Genomic DNA, 17,586 nt, shown 5'->3' on the forward strand with positions numbered 1-17,586 from the left:
TTGTTTCTGCACTATGTAACTTCAGTGAGAGGGTAGGATCACAGCTTTACATACATGTTTACTTCAACATACAAGTTTTCAACGCATAACATTGTGATGACATAATGAGTTAGCCTGGCAGATTGTTAAAGACCTGGGATTTGTATATACGACAGTGGTGCCATACTCAGAAACTGTGGGGGGCGCCAAATCGCACAAAATGCCAATCTCTACATAATGTTGCTTAAACTAGTCATGCTTATTAGTGTAGCATGATGAAGAGAGTCCGAAAAGTAGAGGCCAAAGTAAGCACACGAAAAAAGACAAACTTTTGTTTTATTTGGACATGGATGATATATTTCAACTACAGATAGGTGGAGGTGAAGGAGTGAACACACCTGTATTTGACAGACAATGATGAAAACAAATCATATCTTGTGGGGAGGCAGTAGTATGACAGTGTTTTTCTTTTTCTTTTCTTTTTTTAATCTCACTGCTCAAGTAACTTCTTCAGTAAGTATGTTTTTTGGCAACTCTACCCTCCTCTGGCTATAAACAGATACTATCTTGCTGTCGCATGTGTAGGGTAGATTGTTTTTTCTCACATGGTTTTGCACAATTGAAAACATGGAATTATCCACAATCAACCACTTTATTTCTTCACATATTGGCGGGAAAGTACTGTGGTCACGTACTTATGCCAGGAATGAAATAAAGTAAAAGATCTGCATTCACTTCCATGATTAGATATGAAAGCTTTGTGTCAAAATTGAAAGTTCTGGACTTCATTATGAAAGCTTGTCTCTTTCTTAGATTTTAATGACTGCCTGACGAACACGTAATAAGTGTTTAACACCCGATGGCTGGTCTAACTCATTGTGGTGTTTTCCCTTTTAAATGATAAGAACAGCATAACAGATAAATGGGGTGATGATTAACAATCACTACGAACTCAAATAATGTATCTTAAGTTCTAATCTTAAAGACATGTCATACAGTGTTATCAGTTCTGGGTGGAGGAAACTTTCCTGTTATTTAACCTGTGTGGGTGATTCACAATCTTGAGATGACGATGATGAGTCTAACCGCAGAATGTGACCACGAAACATGTTCGAGGTTTTTTACAGAAAGTTTCCTGCCTTCCATTTACCAACATGTACCCGGATGGGTGACTGCAGATCGTACTGATAAACAAGACTAAATTCTTGCACTGACAATTACTGCTGATGGACCGTTGAAATCATGTGATATTCAAGTTCCCCTTTCATCCACCACATGTACAGAGTCAGCCTTTTTTTCTTCCTTTATTTATCTATCTGTATCTAACTGTGACTTGTTTTCCAGATTCTAGGTGTAGATTTGAGCCTATCTCAACCTGTTGGTTAAATTAAATTCTGGTGTTGGTATAGATGCTGGCACTCTTCCATGCCCCTGACAATGGGAAAACTCTAAAAGCAAATGAGTGCAGAGAAACTGGAGTTTCTCCTCAATTACTACTTTATATGTCCTAAATTTTCCTGTCCTCTATTCTCTCTCTCTGTTGTCTCCTCTCATGACTAGCAAATGCAAACATGCTTAAAACTAAGATGTTGCACACGGTAAACATTATACCTGACAAACAATACCGTGTTTACATTGTCGCTGTGAGCATTAATCGGGCATCTAACCGAAAACCCATCAAAAAGACCCGTTGACTTCAAGAAGAGGGAACTGGAGGGTCAAAAACGCTAACCATTCCAGGTTTTAGGACTCATTCCTAAGGCTGTCTATATAAAGGGCTATTTTAGTGCTTCCATGTGTTTCCTGCTGCTTCCAGTCGTTCTGCAAAACTAAAATAACAACAACAATCTTCCAGCTGTAGCTTCATATTTAACGAACAGACAAACAGACACAAGTGTGCTATTCATTGAACAGTTCCTTAAATGTCAGACAATCACACCTGGCTAAATGTCAGCCGGATCTGTGAAAAAACAACAATGGTAAAACTGTATTCCTAACAAAGTCTTATGTTTTGTTTCATAAATATATAAAAATCTCAAAAATACATTTTCACATATGTAGCCTATGCCTGTGTGTCTGTACGTTCATGAGGTGAGCGCTAACAATCAGCAGTGAGAACATTTTTTTCAGGAAATATTTTTGAGATTTCTTGTTAATATGACAGCCATTTTCCAGTAAACAATTATATGTTACCATTACATCACAAAGAGAAGTGTCACAGATCCTCTTTACAGTGATCAAGACAATAAAGTTATCGGGCAACAGAGCCCTCTGTATGATATCATCTGTCTCTATGTCATGATTGATAAATTACGACGAAACATGCCGCCTTCTAATGTTGCAAGTGATGTATTTCAGATTTCTCAGCAGACAACACAAGTTCTTCCTTGTACTGTAAATCCATTCAATTAAAAGTGTCGGGCAGATAAGGTGGGCGTTCACTGACAATAAAACCATAGAGTGTTTTGTGCTCCCAACGGACAATGACACAGTGACTTGGATCCCAGTTAAACCTCATGACACAGTTTGAATGCCTAAGATAACATGTTTTGGAATTAAATATATAGAAAATGTACAACATTTTGGACAGAACTTGTTAATTATCACAGACAATCTTGGTGACTTCTTTGTTTTATCCTGTCTTTTCATGTGTTTTCCCTTCTCTTTCTTCTGTCCTATATTCAGGAAGAGTCACTCGGACTCTTCTTCTTGGTTATTTTCCAAATTCCATTTTTTAAATCACTCTATTTAACCTTAAATGCAACACATAACAGACCCAAACAGTATTCACTTGAAAAGAATTTAGTCTTTTGCAAGACTTTTCTTTTTAATTTGAAGCATTTCTAACAAGATTTGGACCATTTTCAGAAACAAAAAGAAAATGGTTTTGTGTAAAACATGTTTGTGGGTTTACCAGATGACAGCGAGACAACATACATTCTTTGGAGTCCAGGAAACATGAAATGTGAAGCCGTTAATCATTAACCAGTTATTTTTCACCTGCACTTCCCCTTACGTTTCTCGTAAATATCAAGTTTCACAAAATGCCCACCTGTGTCGACAAAACTGAGGTGGTGTGCTTGAGAGAGAGAGCGAGAGAGAGAGACGCAGACTGAGAAAGGTTGTTTGTTGTGGAAGTGGAGGACAGAGAGGTGGAGATGAGGGAACTCTGAAGGGTGTTACCTGCTGAAAGAATAAAAAGTCTTCAGGAAACGATGCTGAACTTCATACTTCAGGGATACTTTTCTCAACCAGTTTTCTCACTGATCTACAGATGCTTTTTTGACAAGGAGTGACAGCTGCTTTTACAGGTGAGGAACCGTACAATTAAATATGACAAATGATTTCCATGTGTGTGTGTGTGTGTGTGTGTGTGTGTGTGTGTGCGTGTGTGTGTGTGACATGAGGGTGTTTTTTTTATCACCTCTGTTTATCACATTTCCTCAGGAACAAAATCACTGCGTTGGCATTTAGAAGAATTATCGGCACACTGTATCAGCGGTATATGATTTGTTATTTATGGAGGTAGAATCAGAAAAGAACTTTGATCCATCTGTTTAAATCTCATACTAAACTTTGGTAAACCACCCTTATCAGACAGGGTGTGCATTATACTTTCAAGGAAAGCTCCCGGTCTTACAGGTGGGGGAGGCGATTCTGGAGGATTGATCCGATTGTTGAGTCTCATTCCCAGGTTGACAGATACGCTTTGCGACGGTATTCAGCATGAAATTCTAACCCGAAAACCTTCGTATCTGACCTTTAATTCACTGTTATCCAACACGTTCTTACAAGTTTGATGTCAATGTTTTTTTCAAGGTGCCTCATGGTCCTGCCTTGTGTTGAATAATATGATCTAAAGTCAACATTTGGAGGTGTTAAATTCTGCTTATAAGTTCAATTAAAATGAAATATGTGAAACTTAATAAGCTCCTTTGTAAGTAAGAGATCAGATTTGTGTTCAAAGTTGGACTACTGTTATTTTTTCATGTTCAAGTGTCCTATGCTTTGTTCAAAATTGGTAAAATGAAATGCTTCAACTTCACAGAAAGATCTCTGCCGAGGTTTCTCAGTATTTTGGAGAGAATTTGAATGTCTCACTTACTCTTGTTTCCAAGTCAATGAGACATGAGACAACATTTACCAAAGATGCTGTCAGAGAAAAAGGAGTACAGTTGTTTGAAAACACTTGCAATTGGCTCCACTTCTCTAAGTTGGCCCAAATTCTTAATTTCATTGTGGACACACATTGTGTTAATATGTAACCTATCTGGACTATAAACTGCTTGGGAAGTAGTCGTCCTTGACCTTTACAGGCACCCAGTTTCAAAGCAAAACAACTTTAGCAGATTCGACATGTGCTTTCATTGACAAAGACATGTAGAGTAATGAATAATGACTTTCATCAGTCGGATGTGGATTGTGTGTTTGGCTGTCGCGCTGTGAGGGCTGATGGGATTATGAACAAAATGAAGCAGCGGAACAATAAAAAGCCTAGAGTCAAACAAGGGCATACAATAGATTTATTGGATCTCTGAATTGTCCTCATCTTCTCTTTTATGGCATGTACAAACATCTCATCAGCCATTGTTCAACCATGTCAGCCAGGGTAAACATTGTGACTGCACACTATTCATCTGATTTCGAGTGGAAACTCTGAGGGAAGTGTGCTGTATTATAGAGGGAACGAAAGATGAATGATTTACTATAAATACAATTGATGTTAGTACAGTCTGTAAACACACACTGTGGTCTTTTTATTAACCCCATAATTTTAATCTAAAAGACACTATACTGACTTTACCTGAGATCAGTCAGGCAAACACACAAATAAAAGTCATGCACCAGATTTCATACCAGGGTGGAGCCTCTGAATGTTTTGGCTACTGCATGGCAACCTGAATATCAACAAGTTTCACAGAGGTTATATGAGTTATTAGAAACCTCAGAGGAGAACGTTCAGAGGTGATCAGACTCATACATATACACATGTTTCTATCTACCCACCCTAATTGATACATCTATCAATATATCTATTTTTGCATATACTGTGCACTCTGACACAGTCACTTAGTCCATAAACCAAGCTTTATACGAGAGTAAAGGTTGGGAATGAGCATCACGGTTCACTGAATTTAATAGCCCAGGTCAAACAACACAGTCAGCTGCTGTTTCTAACAATGGCTCTTTCTCTTCAGCCAACCTTATCAGCCTTTTTTCTCACACTCCCAACTTTTTTCCTTCAGTTGTCTCTGCTCAGTGTCCCATAACACTCGCAGTGGCTTCATTTCTAGAAGCTCTGACCTAGTGACTGGAGTGGCCATTGGGTGCATCGTTAAAGGGTGATATAACACTTGAGTCACGTAGGACAGAAAGTTGCTGCTGGTTGAAACGTGGCATGTCGCATCTGGTCACAACTGGATGTGTGAGAATTTTTTTTTCAGAGACTTAGGTGTGCCTACAACCGCAGCATTCTTGAGTGTTTTACAGAAACCAATTTCGGATATTTCAACTAACCCTTTGATTAGATCAAATCTATATTAAAATATATTTTTTAAATACATCACAGTCTTGGCTTAGCAACCATCTGCTGGTCTTTTTGGTCCAGACTGAAATATCTCAACTATTACTGATGGATTGCTATGATATTGGGAAATCATGTTCCCCAGAAGATGAACACTAGTGAATGTCTTCTACTGGCACCATGAGGTTGATATCTTAATTTTTTTAGTGTAAACCCAATCGCCAGAAAAGTGTTTGGCTTAAAGTACCAGTTTTGGTCGCCACGATCATGGATGGAAATGTCCCCAGGTCTCCTTAAAAGAGAACACCCGCCTTTCAAGCCACAACTCGGCTGTTAAGCAGCCTTGTTGGCTTGTTGTAACTACTGTCCCCTTCATCTTCCAATGTAAAAGTCAGCTAATAAGCATATAATGTGAACGTGATATGCCACGTTTGCTACCAGCGTCAACCTTGGACATATCTGTGGTTTGCAGAAAGGTTAAGTGCTAACATTATATCCTGGCGACTGTGCTTGATATTTGTTCTCGTCAGGATCAATTATAATAATGTTGGCGATCCCCTTACTTTCAATTAAAATTCACTATCAGCATGTCATTTTTAATTTGTCCAATACCTTGCTCTAAATACCTGCAAAACTAATCATCTTCCCAAAGGCCTCAGCTGTACTTTGTGTTTAATGCTAAATAGCAAGAGATAGCACATGGTGAACGGTTATTGTGACCGTTTTGGATCACTGGTATTGATATTAAAGGGGCTCTATGTAACAATCTGTAGCAATGTTTATGTATTAATCACTTTTTGACTGGGCGACATGCTAGCGGATGTGAAAAATGAGACCTGGCCTGTGGACGATTTGTTGAAGTTGTTTAACGCTGCTGGACATCTGGATTTCTTTGTGAAGGACAACGTAAAACTAACGACCACAACACAGAAGTCCCACAGAGCCCCTTAAAGCTAAAAACATCACTTTCCTTAACATGGCTGTCGACTTTTCTAGGTCATTGAGTGTATTTGTCATGTTCTTATTACGCTCATGCCATGGAGTGACAAGGCATGAGTCACAATTTGATGACTGATACCAACTGGCTACTCGCTCGACTGTCAAAACAGACATCCACCCCAGCCTGAGGGCACATTACTCCATTGAGAGTCTGTGTTAGTGTGTACCTGTGTCTGCACATGTGATTGTTTTTGCATGTATTTGTATTTGTGCAGATGCATGGCTGTGCGTGTATGTATGTTTGGGTAACAATTTGAGAGGCAAAGAGGCACTGGAGGGGAGCTAAGAAGTAAAGAACACAGAAGGTGTGGGGGAGAGGAGATGGTGTGCTATATGTCCAGGGGGCGTAAAAGGTTTGGAGTGGGAGGGATGTGTGGGATGGAGGAGGGACAAAAGTGGGGAAGGCGCACAGGTAGAGACAGATCGAGGAGGGCTCAAGAGTCAGGTTACCTGGAATAGTTTTTGTTTTTGTTTTGTCAGCAGGGCTTGGTCATTCAAAGACAACTCTCTCTGAATCCGCGGAGCGTCGAAACACAACGCCGCACACCAGCACTGTTTATTACAGCCCCGGGGTTTCAAAGAGGGGCAAGTCAGGCACCCTTCAAGCCGGATTCAGTTACACAGCCAGAGAAAGAGAAAGAGGTAGAGAATCAAACCAGGTTTGGTAGTTGAAGTCAGTGGAGAGGACATCCAGCGGACAGTGAGGTACAGGGGAGTGCCACCTCCAGGGAGGGAGGGCAGTGCTTAGACTGTGCTCCGTGTTGGATGTGGTGCATCTGGGCCTTACCAGGAAAGACAACCGCATCATGTGGGTGAGTGCAACTTAACATACTCATGGAGGAAATGGAAAGTCATGTCACTGGTTTGCATTCGAGGGCGTATTTGAATATTATCACTGCATATCCCGAAAATGAGTTTGTTATCACACTGTGGTACAGAGACACGTTGTCAAACCAGAGGCTCTCTGTGTTTGCTTATCTGTGCCCAACCAGTTTGTATAGTGATACTGGCTCATAGCAGCTATCTTTTGCATGTTGGAGATGCTATCTACAAATAAATGGGGTCATAAACAGTGGGCTGTAGTTTTAGGCAAATGTTGCCTGGTGCTTTATAAAAAGATATCTTGTTAAAGGTGTGTGATCAGTAGCAGCTCCTGGTGCAGGTAGGTTGGGTTCATATTGATCCACCAGTACTGATTAGTTTGTTTGATTGGGGTGGAAATGACAGTTTTGACTTATTTTATCTGCACTTCAAACTAGAAAGCAAGAATTTTGAGAATGTATGTCTGTACCAACCACCTTATTATATGAATGAGGACCGGCCTGTGTGTGTTAGTGAGCACATCCCACTCAACACTAACTATAGTGTGCACTTCTGCTCATATATATGTGCTTGTTTGTGTTTCTAAGTATCTTACCACAGGTGGACTGCTCTGGTCTGGATCTCTGTCTTCCATTAAAGCTCGTCCAACATGTCACGCGTTGTTTCTCAAAAGCCCTTTTGTGCACGTTTCAGTTAAGAGGAACATAATCCAACAGAGCTGAGAAACAGCCAGGGGAACACCTCGCTTGAACAAAAGGTTTGCCAGGTCAAGGCTTTTATCTGTTAAGGCTGACCCAGTTATGATTTTTCACTGGAGTTGGAGCTGTTCCCACTAACACTGGGTTCACCACTCGAAACTTAACAATGTCACGTTTAAAACCATGGCTGTTACTGCAGAAGTAAAGCGACGTGGTCGTGCCCAGCTAATGCCACAGGATTGTTTTGTAATGCTGCTGTGAGAACGGTTTATATTAGTCATGGGGCCAATGATGACATTTATGTTTCCCGGTAGGCCTTATCATAACACTGTCTGTCACGCTCAGAGTTTTTTCTACCATTAGGTCGAGCCAAATAACGTTTGGGCACAGAACAAAGGTCGTTTGGGCGCCACCTAAGAGGAATGAATGTAAAATCATTGTGGAGAGCATAAAAACTAAATGACTTCTCACGGATCTAATGTTGAAGTTAGTTCTCAGTGGACCTCTTTAGCAAATTTTGTCTTTAAGATTTTCTTTTGGGAAGACACCCCAACCCCCCTGCCAAATATGTGCACACAAGTCTTCCACAGGCCGAGGGAAAAACTAATATTTTCAGTTGTGTGTTTGTCCACTTTTGGCCGCACTTTTGACTTTCTGAACCCATCTTTCTGGTTTTCCAAGTTCGATGGGCCTCCCATGTTTTTTTGCTGTCTCATTAATCCTGGCTTTGTTCCTCTCTGACTTATTCAGCTGAAACTTTATATCGTCAGTTGATGATGACCTAGTTTCACTTGTTGTTTTTTTCTACTGAGATTTTGTATCAGCGACGTGTGTGTGTGATTCTTTTGAGGGGATTTGTTTTAATCAGCATATGTTAAAATAAAAAAACTATGAGTTTACATTTGGGATGCACAATATTGGATTTTGCCAATATGTAATATGGTGATAATTTCCAACTCAATCTTGCCGATTGCTGATGTTGATACTGATATATGCAGATATTTTTTTTCCCACCTAATTGCGGAGAACATCAAGTCTCTCTTATATAAGAATTAACAAAGTATTATGCCTTCTTTTATTGTGATAGCCCACTGGTAGATGCGGACATACAATTATTTCGAAAAGGTCATGTGCACTTCAATCTTTTGGAGACGTTGAGAAGAGACGGTATCTCAGAATCACATTGCATCCTGTTACATAAAGTGAAGAGGATACGGCGATAAAATCATTACAACTAAGGGAAGTTGTATTTTGACTATAGGAGAGTACAACACTCATGTTACTTACCAAAATGCTGCAGGGCTTAATGCATACAAAACTCACTTTCAGAGAACAGAAATCTGAGAGAGATTTGGAGACATGACGTGGAGACTAAAGAATAAAGACTCTAGGTCTCTGACGTATGCAGCTTTTCACACTTTAAGTTGGACGTGACCATTTGTAATGCTGTCTTACATAAGAGTGTCTCAGGGAGTTTCTCAGCGAAACAGTCTCGGCCAGCTGAGCTGATTCATCGCAGCTGCCTTCAAAAAATAAACCTGCCTAACAACAATCGTTGACCCTCTTTCTTTTAGAGAGCTTACACTTTGCTTGTTCCAAATTTTTGACTGACAAGAGCTGGCTGTGGACATGAAACAGCTGCTTCGGCTGTTATTTTCACAGAAATTACTTTTCAAACCTCTCTTCTGTGAATTTCCTTTAACTGAAGTAACTACAGCAGCAGTGAAATATGCAAATCAGGGAAAATACCGAATACTTAGAAACAGAAGTGAAATTTATAGAACAGCATCTCATAGTGTTGCCCGTTGGCTGTTTTTGTTTTGTCATTGTCCTGTCAACTCCCCATTTGGTCGTCAAATATTCTGCACCAGGCGTTCTTTAACAACACAAAGTATCAACTAACAAAAATATGTTTGTACTTAACAATGAATGAAAAGCTGTGAGGACAAGACAAAGGAAGAGCAGCAGGTAGACGAAAGTGCTCTTTCAAACCGTTACTCAGCAGCTATACTGTATACCATCTGCTGAAATCCTCCAAGTGGGCCAGTCAGCAGCCATGCTTGTCTGTTACTTGAGCTACAGTATAGGATGAATTTTATTTGCCTTGGATGAGTAAAAGCACACACATGCTTCAATATCTATCTGCCAAAGATTTAAAGATCTGTCAGAGCTAGTGAGTTGTGGGACTTGGCCACCCGATCACCCTGATTTTGGACGACACAACTGGTGTATCCTTGTAGAACTCAATATCCCATAATCCACTGTACCCTGGATTCAGCTTAATCAACTGGTGGTCCTCACAAACAGCAGACAAACACTGTTACCTACACACTCATGAACACAGTGGAGCATTTAGCAGCTAAAGCATCAGATATTTCACTCTGGAGTTGGTATAGACCAAAACCAGAGCTAAAGAGAGTGACTGATGGACTCACATTCATCAGGATTCACTGCTGGATGTGTGAATAAGCAACTGTAGCTGACAAGTTAGCAACATCATCTTAAAAGGTAATGTGTCCACACACAAAAAAAATCAGCTAACCCATTTTAATGTCTATGTCTGTCAACTTCCAACAACTCCAAAATAAAAATACTAAGAAGTCACATCTAGTTCTGACTGTGACGTCCTGAGTGACCGGTGCTTAATGTAACGTAGTTTAAACCAGTTTAAAGACACTAAATTTGAATAAAACACCTATCAGGAGTTGCATCTTTCTTATTCTGGTAGAGTCCACACACCCCAAGTGTCTAGCTATCAGTCACGACTTGTTGCTTCACTGAAGGGACCACACCGACCATTAATCTCCCAGTAAGATTGAACAAGCCGATCGCAAATATTTGAGGGCAACTTCCTGATAATAAAAATGCAAATCTAGATAACCTGGGCTGGCTGATCAGGTATGTGTGTGCCAGGTCTCCAGTTCTTCAGATAAAGTAAAAAGCCATCCGGGGCCGAGTTCTTCAGAGCAGTGGCCTCAGACTTAGAACCGGGACAGGCAAGAAAAGCAGAAAAAAGACACACACGCTACACACAATATAATTTATTATTCTTTAATCTTTGTTTTTTTTTTCTTGTCAAATATTGGATAGGCCTCATTTTCGAGTCACTCACTTGCTCATGAACGGTACATCCTTATTCATTTCATAGCTGTGGATCTTCCTGTGCTGCATCCTGTATTGGGACATAACTATCATTAATTTTGTAATTTATCCTACACATCCGACACAATGCAGACTGAAATGCAATTATGCAACTGGGATATAGCTGATATCTTACTCAAGGATACGTGAGTAGCATGGGGCTTTAACCTGGCTCAGTGTTAGAAGGGTGGACACCCCTCTCACTATACCATCCTGCAACATTACAGTGTGTTGTGTCTCCACAATAGACCCTGCCACACTACACCCCATGATACTGTACATTAAGAGTCTATCACTTTCATGGTGGGGTCTGTCTGGTAGATAATGGGACCTACCCGCAGCATGTGGAGTGAATGACATAGGCACATGGGTGTAACGTGACTGCTCGTAGTGGCACACGGTGTTCCATGTGTGGATGATTGGTAATCCTTTGGGGATCCTCCCGAGGATATTATAGACCTGTGTTACACATGGCTCAAGTTTTCTATGTTTTGCAGGGTAAGAGGCAATTTATTCTCACGTGTATTTTAACAACCACGTGGAAGTAAACACAAATAGTCACATCCAAACAGATCAGGAGAGCTTAGGAATCTTACACAATCACAGACCTACACCTCCACCTAGACACACACGCACAGTATCGTCTCTCAAGCCATGTAATGCACTCTGTTTTTCTGACATCTGTGCTCATATTGTCTTGTGTATCTTTGTCATTCTTTCCCTAGACAATCGCCCAGGTGCCTGAGGAAAGCGTTAGACCATTGAATCCCAGGCAACAAGGTAAGCTGTCAGCTGGTTTCATGTTCATATGTGTTACTGCACAGATGGATCATTTATTTATGAATATCATGTCCTTTTTTTCCTCTTGACTAATTTCCTCCATTGCTATGTCTTTTTTTTTTCCTCATCATCCCAGTGGTTCCACGGCCAGGCCGCCACAGAAAGCCCATGACGGCTCCAAAGACTCAGAAAGAGAAGGCGTCTAAGAGGAGGAGAGTGTTGCTGACTGTCCTGACAGTTGTGGTATTGCTGGGCATACTGGTCACTGCAGGATTTTTCAGTGAGTCACAATTCTTTGACTGTAAATTCCTCCTCCAATGACAAACACGCACACCACAAGATGGTATCATGTTTCCATCCGTCATACAAGACAAACATGTTTTGCAAAGGTGTCAAATTCATGACAGAATCATCCAAGCAATCTGCTGCTCTAAACTACACTGTTCCCTTCTCTTCCAATGTGCCACTCCTTTTCCCCGCAGTTAAGAAGTTGATTGACAGCAAGTATTTCTTCTGCAAGCGTTCAGTGAGATTCATCCCATTAGACCAAGCCTGTGACGGGAAAGAAGACTGTTCTGGAGGAGAGGATGAAGTTACTTGTGTGTCAAGCTTTACGGCCAACACTACCTTTCCAGGTAAAAAAAAAACAAACAAAAAAAAATCACCTGACTCTGTCTGGCTTTGTCACTGCAGAGACAAAAACAAAGCATGAAAACAAAAACGACTAATCTTTTCCTCCTCTCTGTGCCACTCCTCCTCCCTCCAGTGCGCCTCATGTCAGCTCGGCAAGTCCTGCAGGTGTACAGTCCTGGCTCAGGGTGGCGGAGTGTGTGTGGTGAGGACTGGACCCAGCAGCACACACAGACCGCATGTAAACAGCTGGGATACACAAAGTGAGTTCACAGTGGATGACTAGATTGTCATGCAAATTTAATGACTGGGTTATTTAACATTAAGTCTCACATCGTCTGCCTTCTGTCTTAACAGTAACCCTCGTAGCACCACTGTCCTTGTGAGCACTTTAATATCTTCCCTGAAGACTGGACCATTCACAGCTGTCAGGCCTGGGACTACAAACACACCCGTACATCAGGCTACCATTGACCGGTGAGGAAGGCAAAACATTCTGTCATTAGAAAGGAAAATCAAATGCTTTTTTATCTCACTATTCGAGACAATATTTGTCATTGCTACACAGACATGGGGCCTCATTACAGAAGCTTCCTAAGTAAAATCCTAAAGCCCTATTTCATCTCAGTTTAGGACGAGATTTGGGATTAAAAGAAACACGTGTCCTAACTGCATTTAGGAATAAATCGCATCTTACGATTGGAATTTAGCTCATACAGGAACATCCTAACTGAAGAATGTCCTGTCAGGAATCCTAAGTTAGGATAGCACCAGGAAAGCAGATAGAAGCTAACAACTGATGGCAGCATGTTATCTCCAAGAACCAGAAGTATCCCCCATAATCATTTCGCCAGTAACCTCCCCAGTGACCTTCCCAGGAAACTTAAGGTTAATTGGTCACTCTAAATTGTCCGTAGGTGTGAATGGAAGCGTGAATGGTTGTTTGTCAATATACGTCAGCCCTGTGATGACCTGGCGACTTGTCCAGGGTGTACCCCGCCGCAGGCCCAATGTCATCATGTCATTTCTATCAGTTTAGGAATTGCTTCTGTAATAGGAAGATAGGAGATTCCCCTCTGAATCAGAAAGTCACCATACACTTCTCCCTTCCCCTGTTAGATTCCAATCTGATCTCATCTCTGTTTGCTTAAAAAAAACACAACCTTCACTTTAGTTCTCTCTTTCAGCACTCATATGTCTTTCGAGTGCTTGTTCTCACAGTTTCTGTTCCTAAAAGACAAAAAAATTCCATCTTTCTCATGCCATATGAAAGTGAACAAAACAGTCAGTATCACTATTTGTCACTATTTGTGTATTTTCTTTGTTTGGCTAACTGTGTGGTACATATGTTTTTTTGAATATTTGATGAATGCCTTTTGTTTTTTTCCAACAGCAGTGTATGCAGATCTGGATCTGTGGTGTCTTTGACCTGCTCAGGTGAGTTTTATTTTTAGAGCAGCACCCACACGTCGCTGACATTGTTTACAATTTTCACTGAGACTGAGTGGGACACGTAGGTGGTGGGTGAGAGGTGACGTGGTTGCATGACCAGTTTCACAGGCCCGTACATGTCTGTGTTAACCAGCACAACTCTGTCTTAGCAACGTATGACAGAGCAGTTTACTTCATTGTTTTTGAATTCTGAAAAGGAGGAAAAGAAACTCGTCCAACATGACCTTTACTGAACAGAAGGATCACAAAAAATAAGTTTAAAATAGACCACAGGCAGTGATCTTTGGCAATAACAAGATACATTTGTTTTTTCTTAGATTGTGGAGAGACGGGCAATCAGGACCGCATTGTCGGGGGCACAGATGCTGAAATCGCGGACTGGCCCTGGCAGGTTAGCCTGCAGCAGGGAGGCCAACATGTATGTGGAGGCTCCTTGGTGTCGCCACGTTGGGTTGCCACTGCCGCCCACTGCTTCACTGGGTGGGTTAAGTTCACTAAAAAAAAGTTTGCATTGAATTTCCTTTGTGGTTGACATAGCACATGAACTCTTGCTCTCTTCTTTGGGGCCTTGCAGCAGCAAACTGGAGCTGAGTCGCTGGAGAGTGGTGTCAGGCCGGACATTCATGGGCACGCTGGGAGGCTCCTATGTGGACAGGGTCATACTGAATGGAGATTATGATCCAGCTCGAAACGACTATGATATCGCACTGATGAGACTCAGCAGCCCGATCTCAGTGGGAGGTGAGAGATTAATTTAATACTCATAAAGACACACACAGAAATCACCGCCCTCCCTGATTGGTGTGTTTTGTATTAGCGTATTGTTTAAATGGCCTTGCAGAGATTGTAGGTGAAGTTTAAATGTGAACAGTCCCAGTAAGGGCAAGAAAGGATTATTATTATTATTATTATTATTCAGCATTATTCAGTAGGTTTAACTCTGCTGCCCTCTAGTGGCACACATGCCAAACAGCAAGCTCTTCACTATAAATTCAGCTAGTTTAATCACTTTATCTGCACCTTTTTAAACGGCCAAAGCTTGGCCAAAATCAAATAAATAAAAAGTTAGAATTTTCAAATGAATGCACTGCCCCTTGTCTTTCAGAGAGCCGCAAGCCGGTTTGTCTACCTCCTAAAGCCTTTGGGCTTCCTGCCGGATCCAACATGGCTGTGACTGGCTGGGGATACCTCGAGGAAAACGGTGAGAAACCTACACACTACTTGTCAATCACGCTGCCACCTTGTGAATAATGAAAGACAACTTCTCTGACGTTATAACTCAAATTTTGTATCCTTGTGCTTCCTTCAGGTAAAGTTTCTCCTTCACTTCAGAAGGCCTTTGTTCCTCTGATAGACCGGGCTACGTGTTCCAGCCCCTCAGTGTATGGTAGCTCCATAACCCAAAGGATGATCTGTGCGGGTTTCCTGGAGGGGAAAGTGGATGCTTGCCAGGTAACGGACCGTTGACAATAATATTTTGTATTGTAATGTAATGTATTACTTTTAAAAATCAGATACATTTCAAGTTATACTTCTACAGGCCTGTGCACAACATGATCCTGTCAGGCAAGAAAAAAGCGGGGAAAACGTGTTCATTTCAGGACGTTGTGTGACTCACAATGTAACCAAGTTTATTTGCGGCAAAGCAGCAATCCATCTGTTTATTTGAATAAAAATACAGGGCTCTTATATCTTCTTTACTGTCGGTTAACAATATTTCTGGCAAGCTCACTTGTTAGATTAAAAACAGCAGTAGTGTGCAGAATAATTCACTGCTGGCATTCTCTTTTGTATTTTGAATATTTCTCAAATTGTAACTGTGTTGTTATGAATCCCAGGGGGACAGTGGGGGTCCTTTGGTGCACTTCACCTCCTCTCAGTGGCATCTGGTAGGAGTGGTGAGCTGGGGCGTCGGCTGTGCCCGAGAGAGAAGACCAGGTGTCTACTGCAACGTTGAAGAGATGCTCAACTGGATTCATACAGTCATTGAGGTACAGCATACTGAGAATGCTAAGTTTGTGTGATAGTAAGGTCCAGTATCTTTATCCTAGTAGTAGTAATTCAACATGATCTACAATACAAAGCCTGCCCTGATCATTTTTACTTCATCTCTACAGAAAAACCCCTGAGCTCCTCCATTGTGACAAGCAGCCACTACAAGACCGCGGTCAAGTCCAGCTCAGACAGACTGTGAAACAACAAGAACTCTTTCGTTTCAGTGTGGTGGCCAGGAGTTTTGAGAAAGAAGTAGAGAAACGGGGAAGTTGAAGATCGAACTCAGCAGCAATGTAGATGAACTGTTAAACACAGCCTTATGCAAAACACTGCACACACACTCAGCTCACACTAACTTATTTCCGGTGTGGTTTGTGTCATTTCAGGTTATTTTCTCAGGGTACAAGTACATTAATGTTCTGTGTTGCTGGCCAGTCTGGGATGTTTTTAGCTTTTATAGTGTTTTGACGGACCCAATTCACTGATTCTTGCCTTTTAACAGATGAAAATAGAATATTTGATCACTAGCATTGATATAATGATTCAACATTAAGTGTACAAACTGTTTTAAGTGTGTTTAACTGTGAAGACCAGACTGGCAGACCTCAGACATAATGTACTTGATTACTATGTGCTTTGATTTTTCGGTGTGCAATGATATAAGAGGGTTCATATGGTGACGAGAGGTAAGGTAAACCTGTGCTATACTAAAGCCAACAGAGGTCAGTGTGAAGCCTCAGGTTAATATCACCAATATTGTAAAAGTGAATCCAGGAGTTTAATGCATTTATGGTGCTGATTCAGTCTATCTTACGCAAGTCCATTTTAAAGGGCAAATGCACCTTTTTACAGCACAGACTTTCTGCCTACCACAGATTGATTTATATGAGCACTTTAAGTGGAAAGTTACTTGACCTTACTGTATGTGCAGATGATTCAAGTCAAATAATGCACTGACTTTTCATAGTGCTTCCACATTGAGTTCAGATATCCAGCACGCCTTCAGAAAATCGGAGCGGTGGTTACTGAGATTTCGCCTTCACAGCTAAAAGGATGGAAATGTAATTTCCTAAAATTTAAAGCTGAGAGACAGGCAGTAAACTATGTCAATTATGTGCACGCAGGCCAAACTTTTGTCATTATTTGCTAATTTTAAAGTAATCATTCCATTTGTAGCAAAGTAAACAAATTCATCAACCTGTGTTTATTTTTCATTCTCAAGAAATAAGTATAAATTGGCACTTCTGCATTAAAAAAACATAATTTACTAGCATATTATATTACACTGTATCATATTATGGAATAGCTGGACATGAATTACATTTCTTTTGAGGTTTGCATACAGTATGGTGAGTGCCACGGTGATTGATAATGAGATTTGACTGTAAATATGGTGCATTTTGTTGATTTTTATATGTATGTAAATAGGTTGTAGATATAATAAAGACATTCTTCTCTAGCTCGGCAAGTGGAACAATTGTTGTGACACAAAAATTGACTTGATATTCCTGTATGTGCATGTGCTAGAAACAGGATCTCTCTCTTTGCTCTAGACTGTGTCCTCCT

The 17,586-nt window shown here is 40.9% G+C and overlaps 1 protein-coding gene across 2 annotated transcripts; it reads left to right on the forward strand.

Annotated features, from left to right (window-relative positions):
* Nucleotides 1-3,115: 3,115 nt before the first annotated feature.
* Nucleotides 3,116-17,479, forward strand: tmprss4a (transmembrane serine protease 4a). 2 transcript variants are annotated; one of them, XM_073487779.1, is made up of 13 exons: nucleotides 3,116-3,290; nucleotides 11,889-11,943; nucleotides 12,080-12,223; nucleotides 12,426-12,578; nucleotides 12,710-12,836; nucleotides 12,931-13,050; nucleotides 13,967-14,010; nucleotides 14,343-14,505; nucleotides 14,600-14,766; nucleotides 15,131-15,226; nucleotides 15,335-15,477; nucleotides 15,864-16,016; nucleotides 16,143-17,479. In XM_073487779.1, exons 3-13 carry the CDS (start codon nucleotides 12,112-12,114, stop codon nucleotides 16,152-16,154), a joined length of 1,290 nt encoding a protein of 429 aa, XP_073343880.1. In that variant the 5' UTR covers nucleotides 3,116-3,290; nucleotides 11,889-11,943; nucleotides 12,080-12,111; the 3' UTR covers nucleotides 16,155-17,479. The 2 variants fall into 2 exon arrangements, with proteins under 2 accessions (XP_073343880.1, XP_073343877.1); XM_073487776.1 differs by lacking the exon at nucleotides 3,116-3,290 and adding an exon at nucleotides 6,995-7,314.
* The last annotated feature ends 107 nt before the right edge of the window (nucleotides 17,480-17,586 follow it).

Source organism: Pagrus major, chromosome 2 (assembly GCF_040436345.1).
Source record: "Pagrus major chromosome 2, Pma_NU_1.0".
In the NCBI taxonomy this organism is placed as follows: Eukaryota; Metazoa; Chordata; class Actinopteri; order Spariformes; family Sparidae; genus Pagrus; species Pagrus major.